Source organism: Passer montanus, unplaced genomic scaffold (genome assembly GCF_014805655.1).
Source record: "Passer montanus isolate IOZ18808 unplaced genomic scaffold, ASM1480565v1 scaffold25, whole genome shotgun sequence".
NCBI classification, from domain to species: domain Eukaryota; kingdom Metazoa; phylum Chordata; class Aves; order Passeriformes; family Passeridae; genus Passer; species Passer montanus.
In genome coordinates this window covers 11,711,319-11,732,811 of record NW_024367149.1, presented here as the reverse complement: position 1 = coordinate 11,732,811, position 21,493 = coordinate 11,711,319, and the positions used below count along the sequence as shown (strand labels likewise).

The window sequence follows — 21,493 nt, the reverse complement described above, 5'->3', positions numbered from 1 at the left end:
TTCCCTTAAGTACACAAGAAGAGTTGAGGGAATGGCTAGTAGAGGATCTTGTAGGGGTTTTATCAGTATTTGTTAGGAGAATAGCAACAGATCTCCCATTTTATTTCATGTTTTCCTCTTTGGCTAGCTAAGAACATATTTGTAGTTTCGTAGGTAGGTAGAAAACTAAAGGTAACACCCTATTTTTATAAAAACTGTGCAGGACAGGCAGGAAGTGTTGGAGACCTTGGAGTGTGGAATACCAGCCTGCCCAGCTGGGTGTTGGCAGCTGCCCTTGCTTTTCCTGAGCTGTTTTCCACAGGAGCTCCTGTTGTGACCCACTGTGAGTACCATGGATCAGTTCCCTCACCTGTTTCAGCCCCAGGCAGGAGGAGGGGGCAGATTTTCCGTCAGAGGGTGGGAAAATCCCTTGGTTCTCCTCTCCTGACTCTGCTCTCAGTGTGGGGCTGTTGTAGGAGCAGAGCTGTTCCTTTTCCTGGTGGGATGTGCTGCACTTCAGCCTTAGGGACAGCCTGGATAACACCCAAACACATGGAACAAAGCTTTCTCTGGAATACAGCCCATCCTCGATCCAAACTGCTGCTCCAGTTGCCACCCAGGTGATTTTGCTGGCTGGATTTTTCCCTTTCCCTGCTCTAGAGCATTCCCAAATGGCACCTAGAGTGATTTTCAACACAGCTTGTAACTTAAAATTGGTCCTTCTGCTGTTCTGCCAGATGTAAATTCACCTCTTTCAGTCCCTTTGTGTCAAGAACTAAAACTGTGAACATTTATCTTTAATATTGGTGGGTGTTAACTGAAATAAAAGATTATTTTCATGCTCTTTAAAAAAATGTCCTGAAAACCACATGGAAATGAAGCCACTGAGGTTCATGGTGGCTCATTAGGGTCTGTCCCAGGAAGTCCAGCTTGCATTCCCTTTCCCAGGATGGATTTTGCCTTGAAAAAGAATCTTCCAAGTAGGTTATTTATGATTCATGAACTTGCTTTTGGTAACATTTTTTGTACTCTTGCTTGCTCCTGCTGTTACACCAAATCTAGGGACTGCAGCTTTTAAATTCTGATCCTTTGGAAAAGAGCAGAGAAAGTTGGAGGCGTGGAGCAGATTGGCTTTGGAGTGAGCCACGGGCAAGGTTTGAGCAGGGGAGTTGTCTCGGGTCTGGGATGGTGGGAGGGGGCAGGGGGGAGTGACTGGTCAGTCCAAGAGTTAGCTGTGTGGGAAAGGACTTGGATTCTCCTGGAACGTGGGGAATTGAGCAGGGGAGTTGTCTCGGGTCTGGGATGGTGGGAGGGGGCAGGGGGGAGTGACTGGTCAGCTCCAAGAGTTAGCTGTGTGGGAAAGGACATGGATTCTCCTGGAATGTGGGGAAGCAGTGGGAATGTGTGGTGGCAGCAGTTGGAGGAGCTGAGCCCACCCCACCTGTAACTGTGCCCACGGGGGTGGCTTTGCACAGACAGAGCTCTGGTTTAATAAACCCAGCACTGACAGCCAGCTGTGCCCCTTCCAGCTGTGCCAGCTGCTGCTTCCCAGAGTCATTCCAAGGACCAGGCTCCCTGCCTTGGGCACTCTGGGCTGCTCTGCCTGTGCCAGGTTCCATGCTCAGGGTGTCCCAGGACAGCCAAACTTGGCATTCCTGCTGGAAAGGGTGTCCTGAGGGGGAATAACTCCTGGGGTGCTGAGGGACAGCACTGGGAGACTTCCAGGCTGGAGTTACAGAGCTCTCATCCCTGTCTCTTGGAGCAAGGCTGGACATCAAAACCCCACGTTGTGATTGATTTGGAGATTTGCAGGGTGAGGAGAAAATGAATTCTAATGTTCTCTTATCCTTAGGGTGAGGTAGAAAATCAACATGCAGAAAAAGATGAATGGCAAAATAGTGCTGTATGGAAAAAACCCTATTTTGGCATCTGATCTGCCTTTCTAGCTGTTTGGTTTGCAGAGCTGACTTGAGGGGCTGAGTTGTGGTGCTCAGGCAGAATCCTCTTACCAGGGTGCTTCCCAGGCAGGGTGTGGAGAGCAGGCAGCAGGTTCTGGTTTTTTGGATGTCTGACCCAGTTGTGAGGGAGATGTTTTCCTTTGCTGTGACACAGGTGGGAGCAGAGCTCAGAGCCCAAAGTGCAGTGGCTGAGCTGGTATTTGGCAATACCCAAATCTGCACTTGAATGGTGGCAGCAGCAGTTCTGTCCCTGCCAGGGGACACAGAGGATGCTCCAGGTGAGTTCATACCTGGAGTGCTCCATCTCTAACTGCAACGTTTCAGCTTTATTTACTTTTTAATTGTTCTGTGTAAAGCTGGAACTTGACCAGAGAAAACAACAGGAAGCCAAGTTCAGGTTTCCAGCATTTTATTTATATACACACATCTGGTAAACAAAGTCATTAAATGTGTAACACCCTTGCAGCCTGTAATTAGAACACTCCAATAAATCACTTAAATTCCTCTTGACAATCCATTTGGCTGAGTACAGATGCTGCCTGCTGCTTTTAGTTCTGGTGAGGAATTTTCCTGTCCTGAACTGAGGCAAGGAAGGGGCTCTGGTGCTGTGTCCCTCCTGGGTCTGGTGGCACTGGGGACTCTGACTTGGTGCCAGGGGAGGAACAGCAGGTGCTGAGCTGTTCCATCCTTCCCTTTTGCAGTTCCTTGCTCTTTCTGGTGACTTCCAGCTCTGATCCTGGGCTGGGCCGTGGGACAGGGCTTGAGGCAGCCCAGGCTGCAGGAAGAGCTCCCAAAATCCCCCAAATCCAGCTCTGGCATCCCCAGCTGTGCTGACTGCAGAGGAGCACCAATGGTGAGGTGTGGTTGGGAAGGGTTTTGTCACTCAGAGGTGTCACATGTGAGGGACTGGACTGGCTGTGCTGAAATACTGAAATATTTTGTAAATGCTAAAATCCAGGCTGGGCTCACATCAAAACACTGAAATACTCTGTAAGGTGCTGAAATCCAGCCTGGGCTCACATTGAAACACAAAAATGCTCTGTAAGGTGCCGAAATCGAGGCTGAGCTCACATTGAAACACTGAAATGTTTCTGTAAAGTGCCAAGACTCTGTAAGGTGCTGAAATCCAGCCTGGGCTCACATTGAAACACCAAAATGCTCTGTAAGGTGCCGAAATCCAGGCTGAGCTCACATTGAAACACCAAACTATTCTGTAAGGTGCTAGAATCCAGGCTGAGCTCACATTGAAACACCAAACTATTCTGTAAGGTGCCAAACTTCCTGCCGGGCTCGCATCGAACCACAGAAATACTCTGTAAAGTGCCGAAATCCGTGCCGGGCTGCCATCGCCCCCTGCCTACCTCGGGAAGGAGCTGCCGCTGAGCTTCACTCGATCCAGAGTCAGGTTCCCTTGGCAGCCGAGGACGGGAGGCAGGAATGCGCTTGGGAAGACGGAGATGGGGCTGGGCTCGGGCTCGGGGGCCGGCTCGGGCTCGGGGCCCGGGCTGCCGGGGCTGGAGATGTACTCGGCCACGGGCTCCGGGGGCTCCATCGCCTCCACCAGCAGCCGCCGGTACAGCTCCGGCAGCGGCTGCTGCTCCTCCGGGCTCTCCTGTGCCCAGTCCCCGCTGCCCACCGCCGGCTTGTCCCGGGGCTTGGGGGGCTCACGGGGGGCGGAGGTTTCCTCCACAGGGCTGGTTTCGGGCTCCTCGAAGGCGCCGGGCAGGAAGGGGCTGGAGGGAGCGCTCAGCTCCGCCTGCGGGGGGACACGCAGTGAATCCCGGCACGCATCTCCCGGGACGCGCTCCCGCAGCAAACGGGACATCTCGCCCTCTTCTGGGCTTTAATTCGCCCAGCGCACCCTCCAGCCTCCTCCAGCGGAGATTGTCTGCTGCCACGGATTGCTGGATTTGCTGCTTTGGGAGATTACTGGCTCGCATGGCTCCAATGGCCTTTTTTTTTTTTTTTTTTTTTTTTTTTAATGAAGGTTGTGGGATTAGAAGGAAAAACCCCTCTAATTTACCTTGGCAGCCGCTAAGCTCTTGGCCCACGTGGCATTGGCAGGGTCGGGAATGGCTTTGCTCTGCCACTGCGGCAGGAGGAGGGACAGGAGACCCTGGAACCTGCAGGGGGGATAAAGGCAATTAAAAAGGTGGGTGGTGAGACCTGTAGCACCCTTGTGCTCCTTGGGTGTGGAACTAACCCGGGTGTGACCACCCTCAGAGGGACCTGCAGAGCTCTTGGCTGGCTGGGGATAACTCCCAGGGATTGCTCCCCTTCAGTTTGGTTTCAAGATCTGGTTGAAAATTCACAGTATCTATGGTCTACAGGTGTATTTTAAGCTCAGAGCCTATTTTTACTTTCATTCATGTACTCTGAAACCTTAATCTTGAATAATCCTCACTGCTCCATGCTCATGAAGAGGCATGGCCATCTTGTAGGACAAGGGAAAATGGTTTTAAACTAACAGAGGGTCGATTTAGATTAGATAGGAGTAAAGATTTTTAAAATGCACTGGCACAGGTGCCCAGAGCAGCTGTGGCTGCCCTGGATCCCTGGCAGTGCCCAAGGCCAGGCTGGACATGGGCTGGAGCACCTGGGACAGGGGAAGTGTCCCTGCCAGGGCAGGGTGGCACTGGCTGGGAGTTAAGATCTCTTTCCACCCAAACCATTGTGGGATTTAATCCCTCCTGATAACACCCCGGTTTTACTGGGACACAGCTGCTGGATCCACTCACACTCTCCTTGCTGGGGGCACAGAACAAAGGCAGGCTGAGAGGACGAAGAAGCTGCAGACGAGCACCAGAGTCAGCCAGCCCCCAGCACCTGGAACGCAGAGCAGCCACCATTCAGCTCCGTCAAAAAGATGAAAAAAATCCCAGATCTTTCTGTGCTTCATAAATAAACCACCCTTCACCACAGAGGAGACACCTCAGCACTGGGAGCTTAAAAAAAAGAGATTCCACATCTCCAACCCAACTGAAACTGCAAATCTTCAGCACCAAGAGATCTTCAGACCACTTTGGAGAGCTCCAGTGCCCGCAGAGGAGCAGGAAAAGCATTCCCAGGGTGTGAGGGGCTCCAGTGCCCGCAGAGCAGCAGGAAAGGCATTCCCAGGGTGGGAGGGGGCTCCAGTGCCCGCAGAGGAGCAGGAAAGGCATTCCCAGGGTGTGGGAGGGGATCCAGTGCCCGCGGGGGAGCAGGAAAGGCATTCCCAGGGTGTGGGAGGTGATCCAGTGCCCGCGGGGGAGCAGGAAAGGCATTCCCAGGGTGTGGCAGGGACCCAAGGGAAGCACGACTCCTTACTGTCCAGGCAGACGCTGTCGCTGTTGCCCCGGGGCCCCTCCCCGGCCGCGGTCGCCGCTGTCATCCAGAGCTCGTGGGGCTCGCCCGGCTCCAGCGGAGCGAGGTGCAGCGAGCGAGGAGCCTTCCCCGCGGGAACGGCTGGGAAAAGGCATGGAAATGGAGAGCTGGCACGGGCTCCGAGCCAAGGGAGGACGGGGACGGGGAGGAATAAGGGAAAAGAACTGGAAGAAGAATAAGAGGGGAAAAGAGGAGGAAGAAGAGGAGGAGGAAGAGGAGTAAAGAAAAAGAAAAGGAAGATGAGTAAGAGAAAAAAGAGGAAGACAAATAAGAGGAGGAAGACAAGAGGAGGAATGGGGAAAAAAAGAGAGAAGAATAAGAAAAAAGAAAAGAAGAATAAGAGAGGGAAAGAGGAGGAAGAAGAGGATTGAGGGAAAAGGAAGATGATTAAGAAAAAAAAGAGGAAGACAAGAGGAGGAATAGGAAAAAGAAGAGGAAGAAGAAGAGGAGGAATAAGGAGAAAGAAATTGAAGAATAATAAGATGAAAAAGGAGGATGAAGAGGAGGAGGAAGAAGAGGAGGAGGAATAAGGAAAAAGAAAATGAAGAAAAATAAGAGGAAAAAGGAGGAGAAAAAAGACGAGGAGGAAGAGGAATAAGGAAAAATAAAAAGAAGAGGAGGAAGAGAAAAAAAGAGGAGGAAGAGGAATAAGAGGAGGAATAGGAAGAAGAAGAAGAAAGAGGAATAAGAGGAGGAGGAAGAAAAATAAGAGAAGAAGATGAGGAAAATAAGGAAGGAAGAAGAGAAGATGAGGAAAATAAGGAACAAAAAGATGAAGAGGAGGAAGAAGAATAGGAGGAGCAGGGATAAATCTGATAGTGGTCCCACAGGAGACCTTCAGCAAAGACAGGGGAGCAGGGGCAGCATTTCCAGCCCGGGCACCCACCATGGACCTGGGGCTGGCCCTGCCCATCCTTCCTGTGCAGGTAGATGTGGTAGGCAGTGATGCAGCCCCTCTGCTGGGGGGCCGGGATCTCCTCCCAGGAAACCAGGACACCGCTGGCCGTGGGGGTGGTGAACATCTGGGGCCCAGCTGATGGGGCTGCAAGACACAGGAGTGCTGTTAGGCTGAGCTTAAAGTGCCTTACAAACTCCTGGGCGGCATTCCTGGGCTTTACCTTGAGCTGTGGAGTTTCCCCTGACTGAAGCTGCCCGCCCGGCTCTGTCCTGATAAAGTGCAGACACGTGGATCTGATAGCAGACGTTGTCCCTGATGTGCTCTGGGGGGAGAAGTCACAGCTGCAGAGCTGCTTCTCCAAGGATTTGCAGTCAGGGCAGAAATACTGCAGCAGCTGCTTCAATCTGAGATAACTCTTGTGATTATTCACAGATCTTTCGTAAAGAAGGGAAAGAAGTTTTCTCTGATCTACTGAGCCTGGCAGAGCCTTACTGGGCTTTAAATTGAAAATTGATGGCTTGCCACTGCCAGAGGAAAGGGATAAATGGGATATTGGGAAGGAATTGTTCCCTGGGAGGGTGGGCAGGCCCTGGCACAGGGTGCCCAGAGCAGCTGTGGCTGCCCCTGGATCCCTGGAAGTGATTTTAGTAAAAATTATAGAAATATATAGAAAATATATAGAATATATAGAAAATATATAGAATATAGAATCTATAGAAATCTATAGAAATATAGAATCCCAGAGTAGTTTGGGTTGGGAGGGCCCTCAAATCCCACCCAGTGCCACCCCTACCATGGCAGGGACCCCTCCCACCATCCCAGGCTGCTCCAAAGCTGGCCCTGGAGCCCAGATTCCCACCTGGCTTGCTGCTAAGATCATTTCCCAGGCACGCTGGTGCCGTGCCCGGCCCGGGCTGGCGTTACCTGCTATGACAGTGGCCAGGTGGGACGGGGGCAGCTTGAGCCAGCGGTGCTGGGGCTGCCGGCGGGGCTCCCTCCAGGGCTCTGCCCACTCCAGCAGGTAGCCCCCGACGGGCACGGCGGCTCTGGCAGGGGGGCTCCAGCTCACCAGGATGCTGCTGTTGCCCAGGCCCACGGCAGAGACCCGCTGGGGAGGGGGCAGGTCTGGCAGGGGAGGACAAAAGCCAGCGTCAGCACGAGGTTCTTGCAGCCTCAGTCAAACGGGGGATTTGGGGTGTGGGGTTTGCTGGGTCTCGCCCACTTGGGCGCCGTGGGGAGGATAAAATGAGTTCTAGTGATGAAGAGAAGGTGCTGATGGAGGGTGAGGGTTTGCTGGCAGGAACGGTGACATTCCTGGCTTTTCTCATGGCTGGGACAGCTCAGCCTGGCTGTGCCATCCCAAGCTGGCAGGGCACGCCCCAGCACCCTGCCCCAATGGAAGCGCGAGGATGTGGAGCTGCTGCAGAGATTCCAGAGGAGGAACGGGGATATCCCAAGGGCTGGAGCCCCTCTGGCTGAGAGCTGGGGCTGCTCACCACAGGGAAAAGCAGATCTGCAGGTGCCTGAAGTTCACTGAGGGAGCACGAGGTGGAGGGACCACAACACCTGCAGGGGTGCGGCACGGAGCAGAGCCGTGCTCCCGGCCAGGCCGAGCTGCAGAGCCTCACCTGGGCTCAGGTGGGTCAGGATGGGCACAGGGCCTCACCTGGGCTCAGGTGGGTCAGGATGGGCACAGGGCCTCACCTGGGCTGCCAGGTGGGTCAGGATGGGCACAGGGCCTCACCTGGGCTCAGGTGGGTCAGGATGGGCACAGGGTCTCACCTGGGCTGCCAGGTGGGTCAGGATGGGCACAGGGTCTCACCTGGGCTCAGGTGGGTCAGGATGGCTGCAGGGTCTCACCTGGGCTGCCCAGGTGGGTCAGGATGGGCACAGGGCCTCACCTGGGCTCAGGTGGGTCAGGACGGGCACAGGGCCTCACCTGGGCTGCCCAGGTGTGTCAGGATGGGCACAGGGCCTCACCTGGGCTCAGGTGGGTCAGGATGGGACCAGGGCCTCACCTGGGCTCAGGTGTGTCAGGATGGGCACAGGGCCTCACCTGGGCTCAGGTGGGTCAGGATGGGCACAGGGTCTCCCCTGGGCTGCCAGGTGTGTGAGGAGGGGCAGAGGGTCTCACCTGGGCTGCCAGGTGTGTCAGGACAGGCACAGGGCCTCACCTGGGCTCAGGTGGGTCAGGATGGGCACAGGGGCGGAGCTGCCCCGCGCGTTGTGCGCGGTCACCGTGACCCTGTGGGCCACCCTGGGGGTCACCCTGGAGAAGCTGGTCTGCGTGGTCCAGTGGGACTGCGCCCGGAGCTTCCCCTGCTCCAGGGCTTCCAAGGTGACGGTGTAGCCCAGGATTGTCCCTCCTGCCTCCGAGCGGCTCAGAGCCTGCGGGGAGAGCGCGGTGTCACCGGCGGGGAGCACTGGGAACCAGCTGGGAGCACTGGGAGCACTGGGAATGCAGCTGGGAGCACTGGGAACCAGCTGGGAGCACTGGGAACCAGCTGGGAGCACTGGGAACACCGCTAGGAGCACTGGGAACCAGCTGGGCGCACTGGGAACCCCGCTAGGAGCACTGGGAATGCAGCTGGGAGCACTGGGAACCCCCCTGGGAGCACTGGGAACCAGCTGGGAGCACTGGGAACGCAGCTGGGAGCACTGGGAGCACTGGGAGCCCCGCTGGGAGCACTGGGAACCCCTCTGGGAGCACTGGGAATGCTGGGCAGGGACTGGGGATGAGGGGACAGGATCCAGGGAATGGCTTTGCAGGGACGGATGGGATACTGGGAATGAGGAATTGTTCCTGGAAGGGTGGGCAGGCCTGGCACAGCTGTGGCTGTCCCTGGATCCCTGGCAGTGCCCAAGGCCAGGCTGGAGCAGTCTGGGGCAGCAGAAGTGTCCCTGCCATGGCAGGGGTGGCACTGGGTGGGATTTTTTTTCCATTCCAACCCAAACCCAAATTCCAGGATTTTTTTTTGTCACCCAATCCCAGTTTTGCTGTGAGATGCTCTGCTCCAGCAGCAGCACAGCTGGGGACACTGAAACCCTTCCTGCCCTGAGCCTGAATTCTCACTTTTATTTTCTTTTATTTTTTTTCCCCACTGAAAGCCACACTTTTCACAAAGGGAGGGAAAAAAAGGTGATCAACTGCCCAGTTGGATTTGTCAAAATGAGCAGGTTTTGCTTGGGAGGAAAACCTTGGGTTTTACTTAAAGCCACCATAAAGAATTCTTGAACTTGAACCACTCAGAGCACACAGCTCTGCAGCCTGTGGAACACCACACCCTGGTTTTCGCTCCCCTCTGGGCGCCTGCAGTTGTACTCTCAGTTTCAGTTTCCTGATGTTTCTGTGGCATTAATTCATTTGTTTGGCTGATTTTTGTCATAACGAAACAATGCACAAAGCACAAACCAAAATGTTTGCAGTGCTTTGGCAGCAGCACTGGAAACCTGCTGAAATTAAATTTCCAGCCCTTTTCTGGGTGTTTGTCTGAGAACAAGAGCACGCCCTTGGTAGGAAGTGGTGTCAGCCTGGCTTGGGAGCTGCAGTGAAACCTCTAAACGCAGTTTATTGCCCCGTTTTATGAATGATGCTGCAGGAAGCCACTCCTGATAAAGAAAGTGCTGCAAGATAAAGGTCTGCAAGCCACAATGGCTGAAGCCACAACATTGGGGTCACAGCATTGCATGAGAATTTCTGCTTTCACTTGCAGCCTGGCGTGGGGGGGAACACAGTGAATTTTTTTACCCAATTCTGGCGGGTTTTAAACCAAATTCTCTGTGGAATGTTCTCAGTGGGGTCCCAGCCACCAGCTCTGCCCAGCAGATCCTGAAAATGTTTTCAGGTGGGGAATCTGGAGAGGGGCTTGGGATAAAGGGATGGGGGGCAGGACACAGGGAATGGTTTCCCACTGCCAGGGGGCAGGGATGGATGGGAGATTGGGAATTAGGAATTGTTCCCTGGGATGTGGGAAGGGATTGGATGGAATTCCCAGAGCAGCTGTGGCTGCCCTGGATCCCTGGAATGGCCAAGGCCAGGCTGGATAAGTGAAGGAACAGCCTGGGACAGTGGGAGGTGTCCCTGCCATGGAACAGGATGACACTCAAGATCCCTCCCAATCCAAATAATTCTGGCATTCCATGGAATTGCAGGTAGAAAAATGCTGATGAATAAGAGGAGGAACAGGGAGGGGACCCTTGGTCTGTGTCCCTGTCCCTGGGAACTGGTGAAACCTTTGTGCTCTGCCAGGGCTCAGTCCTTCCCTGCCACCCTAAAAATCATCATTTCCCCTCTCAGCTGGCTCTGGTTTCATTTCCCCTCTCACCTGGCTGCGTTTTGCTGCCTCTGCTGGGCTATCCTGGGTTACAAGCTGTGTTTGGGCTGTGTGGCTGGCAGTGTTGGTTTGTATTGCTGCATTTTCCCTTTATTTTTATTTTTCCCTAATAAGGACCTGTTATTCCTGCTCCCATATCTTTGCCCGAGAGCCCCTTAATTTCAATATTATAATAATTTGGGGGGAGGGGGTTTACGTTTTCCATTTCAGGGGAGGCTCCTGCCTTCCCTAGCAGAACCTGTCTGCTCAAACCAGGCCAGGGGGTTTCTGTGCACTCACCTTCCAGAACAGGGAGAGGTTCTGGTGCCCCGAGTCCAGCTCCTGCTGCCGGTACCAGACATCCAGGGTTCCTGTTGGCACTGCAGGGAAGGAAAAGCAGAGCAGTGGCATGGCTGGGGTTTGGAGCCAGCAAATGAGGAGGCAAAACCCCTGAGAAAATTCAGATTTACTCATTGAAATGCCCCTGGAATGCTGCAGGGTGTGATAACCCAGGTTTGCTGTTGTTTGGCTGCTTGGAGGGTGGGAGCACGAGGAGAAGAAGCCATAAAGCCAAGGAGAGGAGTTTGGACGTGCTGGTGGCTTTGTCCTGACCTCAGTAATCTGGATGGCTCCCAAGGGAAGCCACACATCAAAGCACAGCATTAGCTCCTGTCTTTGCATAAATTTGAGCCCTCTGAAGGTCCTTGGGCTTGGCTCCATCAATCCTGGAACAACAGGCAGCCTGGGATGAGGGGATGTGTGGGATTTTCCTGCCTCATAAATGCCTTTAACAGCTTCTCTGAGGCAGCTTAAAGCTCTGTTCCTTCCACAATCCTGACTGGAAACTCTTGGTGTTTTGAACAACCCTCCCAAAGTGACATCAAAGGAAGATCTGGCTGGTGGATGAGCTCCCAAAATCCAGCATCAGGGACGGAGGGGCCAGGAAAGCTGGGGCACAGAGGATGGCACAGCTTTGCTCCTCAGGGACCCCGAGCAGCAAACTCATCAATTCCAGTGCCAGTCATGAACAGCTGGAGCAGGGGCAGCTGAGGGGACCCAGCACAGCCACAAACCCCTCCAGGTCAGCACAGTGGGAGCAGCTTGTCCTGGAGTGACTGCCACAGGAACAAGAACAGCAGCAGAAATAAACCCAGGGCACTGACTGCCAGCTCAGAGCAGAAAAATCCAAATCTGGGATTGCATCTGCTGCCCTCCAGCCCGGGGTTGAACTCCTGTGAACCACACGAACGAGGGTTTTGGCAGCTGGCACAAGAAGGAGCAGGAACAGGAATTTCTCCTTGGAAAGGTTTGATTTTGGGTGTGCAAGGAGACAGCTTGTGGAGAAGCTCAGCTCCTGCAGCGCAGGGCAGCGAGGATGCACCCAGAGCTGCTTGTCTGCAGCCTCCCCTTGCTCTGAGGGCACAAAATCAGCTGAAAACCCCAGGGCAGGGTGGGGGTGATGGCCACAAGCTCAGGGTGCAACGAAAAGGGGAGAAAACTGTTGAGAGGAAGGTGGGGGAGGCAGGGAAAAGTTCACACCTCCCAAATCAATCAATGCCTCTTACAGAAACTGCTGCTGTCACGGGGAAATGGGTGACTCAGAACAGCACCAGCCCCAGTAATTCACAAAAAAGAGCAGCCAAAGCCAAGCAGGAGAGCACAGAATGACAGGGGTTGCATGGCACCTTAAAGAGCATCTCATTCCAGCCCCCAAAATCCTTCTCAGGGAGATCTGGGAATTCCTGTTTTGGAAGATCTTCACTGTTTGCTCATTAAAAACACAATTTTCTTACAGAAACTCCTCCCTCTTGGCTTGGGGGCTGGACCTGGAGCTCGCCCCGAGCAGCCCAGCAGCAGTTTGGCCCCTGAGCTGGGCTTTGCTGCGGGAGCAGAGCCCAGAGCTGGGTTCAGGGCCGTTCTTTACCTGCTGCCGGGGTGCTGCCCTGGCTGCTGCTCCAGTCACTCCACAGCCCTCGGCCCGGCAGCATCCTGCAGCTCAGCTGGAACTCGTGGGCTGTGTCGGGCTCCAGCCCCTGCAGGTGATGCTGCTCCCTGCTGGAGCCCTCCACCTTCAGTGGGGATGGAGAAATTGGTGTTAAACTCCCGAGGAAACGAGGGCTGCAGGCAGCGAGGGGCTGAGTCACAAATTCAGACAGATTTAAAATCAGCACAGGAGCCCTGAGCTGAGGCAGCCTCAGGAACTCAAGGGATGATGCAAGGGAATCATCAGGCCTGAAAAATCCCTCATCTGAAAAACCCCTCATTTCTTACGTGCCCATACCAAAATCTGTGTTTGGGTGACGTGCTCAGCTCCCAGCAAAGCGTTCTTTTTGCCACTTGCAGTGAAAACTTCACGGAATCATGGAATGTTTGGGTTCGGAGGGAACTTAAATCCCACCCAGTTCCACCCCTGCCCTGGCAGGGACACCTCCCACTGTCCCAGGAGCTCCAGCCCCAGTGTCCAGCCTGGCCTTGGGCACTGCCAGGGATCCAGGGGCAGCCACAGCTGCTCTGGCAATTCCATCCCAGGACCTCCTCAGGGAACAATTCCCAATCTAAATCTACCAATTTTCAGCTTCCAGCCATTCCCTGTGTGCTGTCCCTCCATCCTTGTCCCCAGTCCCTCTGCAGCTCTCCTGGAGCCCCTCCAGGCCCTGCCAGGGGCTCTGAGCTCTCCCCAGAGCTCTTCCCTGCCCGGCAGCTCCACAATTCCCTGAATCCCAGGGGATTACCGTGCTCCAGCCGTGCCTGCCGAGGGGCCGGTACCTCAGCCTGCAGTGCTGTGCTTGTGCCCCGTGGTGCCACAGAACGGTGCAGCTGGTGCCAGAGGAGTCATCAAATTCCACCGAAAAGTCGGGAGGGTGTGGCTTCACTGGCACCCAAACAGAGAAACAAACGGGGTTCAGAGAGGCAGCACAGCGTTAGGTGGAAAATAAGGTTATTGCTTTGGGCTGGATGGGTGATTTTCCCAAGAGATTTAATATTTTTCCAAGAGATCCTGAGTATTTTCAGGTCTCCCCAAGGCCTGGGGCTGACGGAGAGGGGGGCAGTGGTGCCTCACCTATGTCTACCAGCATGAAGGTGAGTGGCTGGGAAGAGGCATTTCCTAACGGGTTGGAGGCAGAAACCACCACAGTGTAGTTGGAGTCAAAATCCAGCTTGCTCAGAGCCCCGGAGCCCAAAACCTGGCTGGGAGTTTCTTCTGGAAAGGAAAAGACATCGGTCCCGTTGGAGAGCCTGGAGCAGGAGGAAAGGGTCGGTTGGATTTTCTGAGGAAGAAAGGTGAGCCTGGGGGTGTGGGGTGTTCTGGTTTAGGGATCACCCCGGGCCATGGGGACAGGGACAATCCTAGGGTTCCCTGGTTTAGGGATCACCCCGGCCATGGGGACAGGGACAATCCTGGGGTGTGGGGTGTCCTGGTTTAGGGATCACCCCAGGCATGGGGACAGGGTCAGCCCTGGGGTTCCTGGTTTAGGGATCACCCCGGGCCACGGGGACAGGGTCAGCCCTGGGGGTGTGGGGACAGGGTTCCCTTTCCAAAGGGATGGATTGGCACAGCCTCTTCACCGAACCCCGAGGGAGCTGCAGGGCATGATGAGAAAGCTGCTGCAGGGGGTAATTAGGCACTAATTGCATTTCCACCCCGCACTTACTCTATCCCATAGGCAGTGTGCAGGTAGGTGAGCCTGCCTTTGTGCCAGGTGCAGGTGGGGTGTCCCTGTGTCCCCTTCTGGATACAGGACACGTTCCTGGGCTCGTCTGGAGGATCTGAAACAGAAATTCCTGTCAGTCCCAACATCCATGCCCCTTCAGGGTCCTTCAGGCCAAGGTCTCCAGCCAGCCTGGCTCTCCCCAGGGATGTGGTAGGAGACATTGGAGGGGATGCTGGGCAGGGAGGGAGTTGTTTGCTCTGGGCAGTTTTGTTGAGCTTCTCTCCCTTCAGGAATAACAGAGCTGCACAATTCCAGCCAGGAATATTCCCAGTGGGAAGAGCCAGCAGCAGCCCTGGACAAAGCCACCCCCTGGCAGTGCCTAGCAGGCTTCCCTCTCCCGCAGGAGAGCTGTAAGAAGCAATTAAGGACTTCAGGCAGTAATTAAGAAGGGGTTTTCCTCACTCCCACACTGGATGTCGATTCCGCAGACGAGTTTTCTCCTGTCCCCACAGATGCACTTGCAGGTGAAGTTGTGCCTGCCGTGGGCAGTGACCAGGAAGGTTTTGCTGACCCAGCCCCCCTGGGCTCGGATTTGCTCGGAGCTGTTGAGGAAAATCGCTGCCCAGCACCAGCCCCGCGGGGCTGCCAGCCGGCAGGACAGGGTGACGTTGGTGCCACCGGGGATGGCGCAGCAGGGGCTGGCTGTCACATTGCCCTTGTCACAGACCTCGGTGGCACCGCGGGCGGCTCCGCTGGCACCCGCCGGCCCCTTCCTGCAGGGTCCTGCAAGGGAAGGGAAAGCAGCCTCAGCAGGACGGGCTGGGCTCCAGCTGGAGCCTCCCGCTGTTTGGTGGAGAAATTCCGGGCTCTGCCAGGAACTCGTGGGACCTGTCTGGGATCAGCAGCCACGGGGTCGCTCCCAGCCCCAAAAACCCAGACAGCCCCAGGTAAAAACTGCCAGAACCCCTGGACACTGGGGCTGGAGCACCTGGGACAGTGGGAGGTGTCCCTGCCAGGGCAGGCTGGGCTTTAAGGTCTTTCCATCCCAAACCCAAATTCTGTGATTTTGTGATTTTTTTTCCTGTTCATGAGCTCTGCCTGTCCCGGTGCCTTTTCTCACAAAGCCAACGGCTCCAACTGGAACTGAAATCCAAACAAACTCCCTGCATCAATTATTAACCCAGAAATGAAAATGTTCACTGGCTCTTGGGGTAGAAGCTGGAAAAAACCCACCCTAATTAGGCTGAGTGCTTCATCAGAGAGATATAATTGCTGTGTAGGAAGAAGCCTCTCTTACCTGCTGTGAGGTGCAGCACCAGCCAAAGTGCTGAGGGCACGATCCGTGGAAATGGCATTTTGGTGCCTGGAGAGAGAGGAATTCCTGTTACCAGCTCCGAAAAATGGGAATATTATGTACAGATCTTTGTGGGTTTTCTACCTTTTTTCTGCTTTACTACTTTCTACTTTACTGTAATGTAGAAAAAAGAATTTTTTCAGAAAATCCCAAATGCTCAGTCTGTGAGACCTTTCCCATGAACATTCCCTGGTTTTGTTGGGATCCAGAGGCTGTTGTTCAGCCTTGCAGCGGAGCCCCAGCTCAGCCAGGACCTCCTCGTGCGGTGCCTTCTGTAGGTGACTCGTAAGTGCCAGGATGAGCAATCTCAGCAGCTTCTTCAGGGAAATGCTCTGCCTTCCACTAAGCCTGGGGGCTGCGTCGACAGCCTGCAAACAGCTGCTGCTGACAGCGAAGTGCCCGAAACACCCGAGAAAAAACCAGCCTCAAAACCAGCTTAAAATCCAACCTCAAAACCAGACTAAAATCCATCCTAAAATCCAGCCTGAAATCCAGCCTCAAAACCAGTCTAAAACTCAGCCTAAAATCCAGCTTAAAATTCAGCCTCAAAACCAGACTATAATCCAGTTTAAAATCCAGCCTAAAACCCAGTTTAAAATCCAGCCTTAAAACCCAGTTTAAAATCCAGCCTCCAAATCCAGCCTCACTTTGAAGCCTTCGGTCAGAGGACGTGAGCTGTGACGGGAATAAAGGATGAGAAACTGCTGAGGAGCAACGCCAGCTCAGAGCTAAGAAAAAGGGAAATTAATGGGAAAGTCGGGGGGAATTAATGGGGGGAAATTAATGGGAACCCCCCCAGGTGGCAGAGCAGGGAGGGAATCAGCAGTGCTGGTTGGAGGGCACTGAAATACCCCGGGGGCACGGTACTGGAATACCCCGGGGGCAGGCACAAATGGGAACCCCCCTAGGTGGCAGAGCAGGGAGGGAATCGGCAGTGCTGGTTGGAGGGCACTGAAATACCCCGGGGGCAGGGCACTGAAACCCACAGGAGCTGTCTGGGGGCTGTGGGTGCTCCTACCCCCCAAACCCCATCAGAGCGGCCCCTGCTGTGCCTCAGGCACTCCGTCTGTCCCTGCACTCTGAAGGGAGAGCAGCTGTGGAGCACCAGAGCCCAGAGCTCCTTCCAGCCCCGCTTGTCCCCCCAAAACCTCTCTTGTGCTTTCCAAGAACTGACGGGAGCAGCAGAGGGGCAGCGGAGGAAAGAGGAACGTCTCGGTCATTTCGGGCAGAAAAACCCCATTTTTGTGCCCCGAATCTCACACGTCCCCCATTAGTGACGCTGGCCGGGTTTTTGGGGAAGCTCTGTGGGGACAGTGGCCCCCGGGTCACCCAAACCTCGGGGCTGTCCCACGCCAGGCTGGGGCTGGTCCCAGCCCTGCCGGGAGCGGGGATGGAGTCGGGGCAGCGGAGGAAAGAGGAACGTCTCGGTCATTTCGGACAGAAAAACCCCATTTTTGTGCCCCGAATCTCACACGTCCCCCGTTAGTGACGCTGGCCGGGTTTTTGGGGAAGCTCTGTGGGGACAGTGGCACCCCGGTCACACCTCGGGGCTGTCCCACGCCAGGCTGGGGCTGGTCCCAGCCCTGCCGGGAGCGGGGATGGAGTCGGAGCTGGGGGACACCGGGAGGGGACAGCGCTGCTCGGGAGGGGCCTGGGGCACTGCTGTCCCTGGGCTGCTCCGTCCCAGCCCTCAGGGACACCCGGGACAGTGAGAATTCCTGGGCAGGAACATCGCCGGGAAACACCCAGCCCGGGGCAGGAACGGCCGGGACGGGAAAATCCCGGGGCAGCAGCATCCCAAAGCAAATCCCAGGTAAGGAACATCCCAGGGCAGAGCAAATCCCAGGTAAGGAAAATCCTGGGACAAGAGCATCTCACAGCAGAGAAAATTCCAAGTTAGAAGCATCCCAGGGCAGGAGAATCCCAGAGCAAAGAAAACCCTGGGGCAAAGAAAATCCCACTACAGGAACATTCCAGGGCAGGAATATCCCAGGGCAGGAGAATCCCAAATCTTTGAACATCCCAGGACATCCCGGCACCCCCCCGTGCCCGGCCGGGGTTACCGACCCCGATCCCCCGGCCCGGGGGGAAAGGAAGGGAAAAGAAAAGAAAGAGGGAAAAGGGAAGAGGAGAGGAGATAAAAAGTAGAATTTCTGCTCAGAGCGAGGGGCTCATCCACAGGCACAGCCACTCTCCTTTTAGTTTCTCTGCAAGATGATTTTTGCTTTCTCTCGTTTATCCAGCACTCCCACAACCCACTCCACATTTAACAGAGTTTTAAAAGAATTAATATCTTGCTATTGCTGTTCCTTCTCCTTTCAGGCCACCAGCGACATAAGCTCAGTTTTCCTGCCTGGTTGTAGGGCAGAGCAAATCCCGGGTAAGGAACATCCTGGGGCAAGAGCATCTCACAGCAGAGAAAATTCCAAGTTAGAAGCATCCCAGGGCAGGAGAATCCCAGAGCAAAGAAAACCCTGGGGCAAAGAAAATCCCACTACAGGAACATTCCAGGGCAGGAATATCCCAGGGCAGGAGAATCCCAAATCTTTGAACATCCCAGGACATCCCGGCACCCCCCCGTGCCCGGCCGGGGTTACCGACCCCGATCCCCCGGCCCGGGGGGAAAGGAAGGGAAAAGAAAAGAAAGGGGAAAAGGGAAGAGGAGAGGAGAAAAAAAGTAGAATTTTTGCTCAGAGCAGGGGGCTCGTCCACAGGCACAGCCACTCTCATTTTAGCTTCTCTGCAAGATGATTTTTGCTTTCTCTCGTTTATCCAGCACTCCCACAACCCACTCCACATTTAACAGAGTTTTAAAAGAATTAATATCTTGCTATTGCTGTTCCTTCTCCTTTCAGGCCACCAGCGACATAAGCTCAGTTTTCCTGCCTGGTTGTGCTCAGCTTTTCTCCCCTCAGTGTGTCAGGGCAGCTCTAGCAAGGAGGGAACACAACACGTGCAGCCTCCAGAATCCCGAATTTTCCCTTTGAGCCTCCAGCTGCTTCTCCTCCCCCCAGAAACCAGGAGCAACATTTGGGCTCCTTTCCAGAGCTGCTGATAATTATCATTAATTTGCCGGGGAATGAGCGGGGGAGTTAATACCCCCCAAAACCCCGAATGCCAAAAGCTCCTTTTTACCTCTCGTTCCCCCTCTGTCTCCATGGGTTCCTGCGGCACCTCCCGTGTCCCAGCCCTGCCGGCCGGGCCGGGCTCGGCGGTGCCGCCGCTCCCGGGGCTGCTCGGGCCGCCCTGGGGGAAGATGCCGATGGATGGCAGGGGACCGGCTTCGTGTTCTAGCGGCAGCAGGAGGAAATCGCCTCCAGGCCACCGCTTGCTTCCTTTTCGCGTCTATTTTTTTCTTATTTCCTTCTCCTTTTAAAAAAGTTTTTTTTTTTTTTAATTATTTCCTTTCCTTTATATGTTTTTTTCCACTTTTCTTTTTTCCCTTTATCTTATCTTCTTTCATTTTTTTCTTTGCCTTTGTCTTGTTTTCATTTTTCTTCTTTCTTTTTCTATTCCTTTTTCTTTCTTTTTATTTTTCTCCTTTTTCTTTGTCCTTTTTCTTTTCCTTTGTTACCCGTTTTCCTTTTTCCCCTTTTTTCCTTTTTTCTCTCCCCCTTTTTATATTTTTAATATTTTAAAATATTTTTAAGTCTTTTCTATATTTTTATCCTTTTTATCTTTATCTTTTTAATCTTTTTCGTCTTATAATAATCTTTTTCTTAATAATATTTTTTGTATTTTTCCCCTTCTTTTTTATATTTTTTCGTATTTTTCCCTTTATTTTTTATATTTTTAAAAATCTTTTTCCCTTTCTTTTTTATCTTTTTAATATCTTTCCCCCTATCTTTTTCCTCCCCTTTCCTTTCCTGCTTTCCCCTCTAGCACAATTTTAAGCCCCGAACTCTGCTTTTCCCTGCGATTCCTTCACTGACTCCTGCTGGCCGCAGAGCTCAGGAAAACCGGGAAGGCGCCGGTGGCACGGAGGGGCACGGGGCAAACCTCGCCCTCCCTCGCTGCGGTGTCCCCGATCTCTCGGCAGGACAGGCAGAGCAGGGGGTGCCGGTGCCGGGTCTGGGGACACGGCCAGGGGCTGTTTTAAGCCCCGAACTCTGCTTTTCCCTGCGATTCCTTCACTGACTCCTGCTGGCCGCAGAGCTCAGGAAAACCGGGAAGGCGCCGGAGGCACGGAGGGGCACGGGGCAAACCTCGCCCTCCCTCGCTGCGGTGTCCCCGATCTCTCGGGGGGCCGGGTCTGGGGACAGCGGGGCCGGGGACACGGCCAGGGGCTCCCGGTGTCCCCCCGGGCTCCAGGAGCAGCGAGCACAGCCCGGGATGTGCAGGAGGGCAGGGGAGGGACAGAATCCCCAATTCCGGAATGGTTTGGGGTGGAAAGGACCTCAAAGCCCTCCCAGTGCCACCCTGCCATGGCAGGGACACCTCCCACTGTCCCAGGCTGCTCCAAACCCATCCAGCCTGGCCTTGGCCACTGCCAGGGATCCAGGGGCAGCCACAGCTGCTCTGGCAATTCCAGCCCAGCCCCTGCCCATCCTGCCCAGGGAACAATTTCCAATTCCCAATATCCCATCTAAATCTGCCAATTTTCAGCTTCCAGCCATTCCCTGTGTGCTGTCCCTCCATCCTTGTCCCCAGTCCCTCTGCAGCTCTCCTGGAGCCCCTCCAGGCCCTGCCAGGGGCTCTGAGCTCTCCCTGGATCCTTCTCCTGTCCAGGGGAGCCCCCCCAGCTCTCCCAGCCTGGCTCCAGAGGGGCTCCAGCCCTGCAGCAGCTCCAGCAGCTCCATAACTTTCTCCTGGTGTCCCTCTCTGCTTCCCTGGACTCCGGCCCGTGGAGCTGAGCCCGGCAGAGCTGCCCCAGCTGCAGCAGCAGAGCCATCCCTCCTGTGGGTGGCTGCTTTGGGGTCCCCTCAGCAGTGGCTCGGTGTTTCCCATCCCTTTGTGACTGTGCGGTCCCCAGCAGGATGGAATGAGTGACTCAGCCTGGAAAATCCCATTGCTGCCAGCCCAGCCCTGCCAGCCCAGCTGAGGGAGGGCCCAGGGAGGGTTTGGGTCCTGCAGTGCTGCTCTGGAGATCCAGTGGTGCACAAACCCCACAGCTGTATCCTGCAGAGGCTCAGGATGGGCTTGTCTCTGCTCCTGGGCAGGATTCCCTCCTCTCTGCCGAGGGAAGGCTTGGCTGGGTCGGGGAGCAGCAATCCCAGTCCATTCACTCACCTCTGTCACTCACTGGGTGTTCTCTGTGTGCAGCTCTGCTCCTTCACCCCAGCCCTGCTCCCAGGGCTCTCCCGGTGCCATCCTCCTGGGATTTGCCCTGGGAAGGTGGCACTGGGGCTGGCGCTGCTGGGGAGCCTGGTGAGACCCGAGCACAGCCTCCCCTCTCACATCCTGTGCTCTGAAACACCAGCCTGCTTTCGGTCTGTGCCACTGAGCTCAGCCCGGCAGGACTGCTCACCCTCCTCCCCAGCCCCACAGAGGCTCAGGGGTGGGTCAGGCTCCCCCACATCCCATCATTTTCAAGGATTATCCCCAGTTTTATCACGAGGGCGCCCCAGCTGCTGCTGGCTTTGCCCTGGCACGTTTTCAGGAGGGTTCTGCTGAGCCAGGCACTTCTCTGCAGCTTTGCAGAGCCCTGGTCACAATCTGGGCTTTGATCTCTGCTCTGTGTGCTCAGAAATCCCCCAAGGCCTGGGGTGTTACTGAGCTCTGTGACACCTCCCAGCCTGCAATCCAGTTTTAGCCCCTGCAGTGCCTCTATCTGCCACCCCATCTCTCCTGGGGCAGGCCTTCCAGCACGGGGCTGGGGCTGCACACGGGAGCCAGACCCAGCAGCAGGGGCTGCTCAGGGCAGCTTTCCATCTTCTCCTGGTCCTGCTGCTCTTCCCGAAGGGTTTGAGGGGCTTTGGTCCTGAGGCTTTGCCAGCTGCACCAACCCAGGCTCTGTAGATGAAGGTCACGCCACA

The 21,493-nt window shown here is 55.0% G+C and overlaps 1 protein-coding gene across 3 annotated transcripts; it reads right to left on the bottom strand.

Moving 5' to 3' along the window:
- Positions 1-1,609: 1,609 nt before the first annotated feature.
- IL12RB2 (interleukin 12 receptor subunit beta 2) lies at positions 1,610-21,090 on the bottom strand. Of its 3 annotated transcripts, none has more exons than XM_039711544.1 (17): positions 20,748-21,090; positions 15,462-15,527; positions 14,627-14,947; positions 14,165-14,279; positions 13,573-13,748; positions 13,244-13,383; positions 12,436-12,580; positions 10,812-10,891; positions 8,373-8,586; positions 7,123-7,323; positions 6,419-6,520; positions 6,187-6,342; positions 5,244-5,381; positions 4,676-4,763; positions 3,961-4,060; positions 3,299-3,693; positions 1,610-2,865 (listed from the first exon to the last, which is right to left on the bottom strand). In XM_039711544.1, exons 2-17 carry the CDS (start codon positions 15,517-15,519, stop codon positions 2,817-2,819), a joined length of 2,478 nt encoding a protein of 825 aa, XP_039567478.1. In that variant the 5' UTR covers positions 15,520-15,527; positions 20,748-21,090; the 3' UTR covers positions 1,610-2,816. The 3 variants fall into 3 exon arrangements, with proteins under 3 accessions (XP_039567478.1, XP_039567477.1, XP_039567479.1); XM_039711543.1 differs by lacking the exon at positions 20,748-21,090 and adding an exon at positions 18,654-18,750; XM_039711545.1 differs by lacking the exons at positions 1,610-2,865; positions 20,748-21,090 and adding an exon at positions 18,654-18,750 and having other exon boundaries at positions 3,220-3,693.
- Positions 21,091-21,493: the final 403 nt, after the last annotated feature.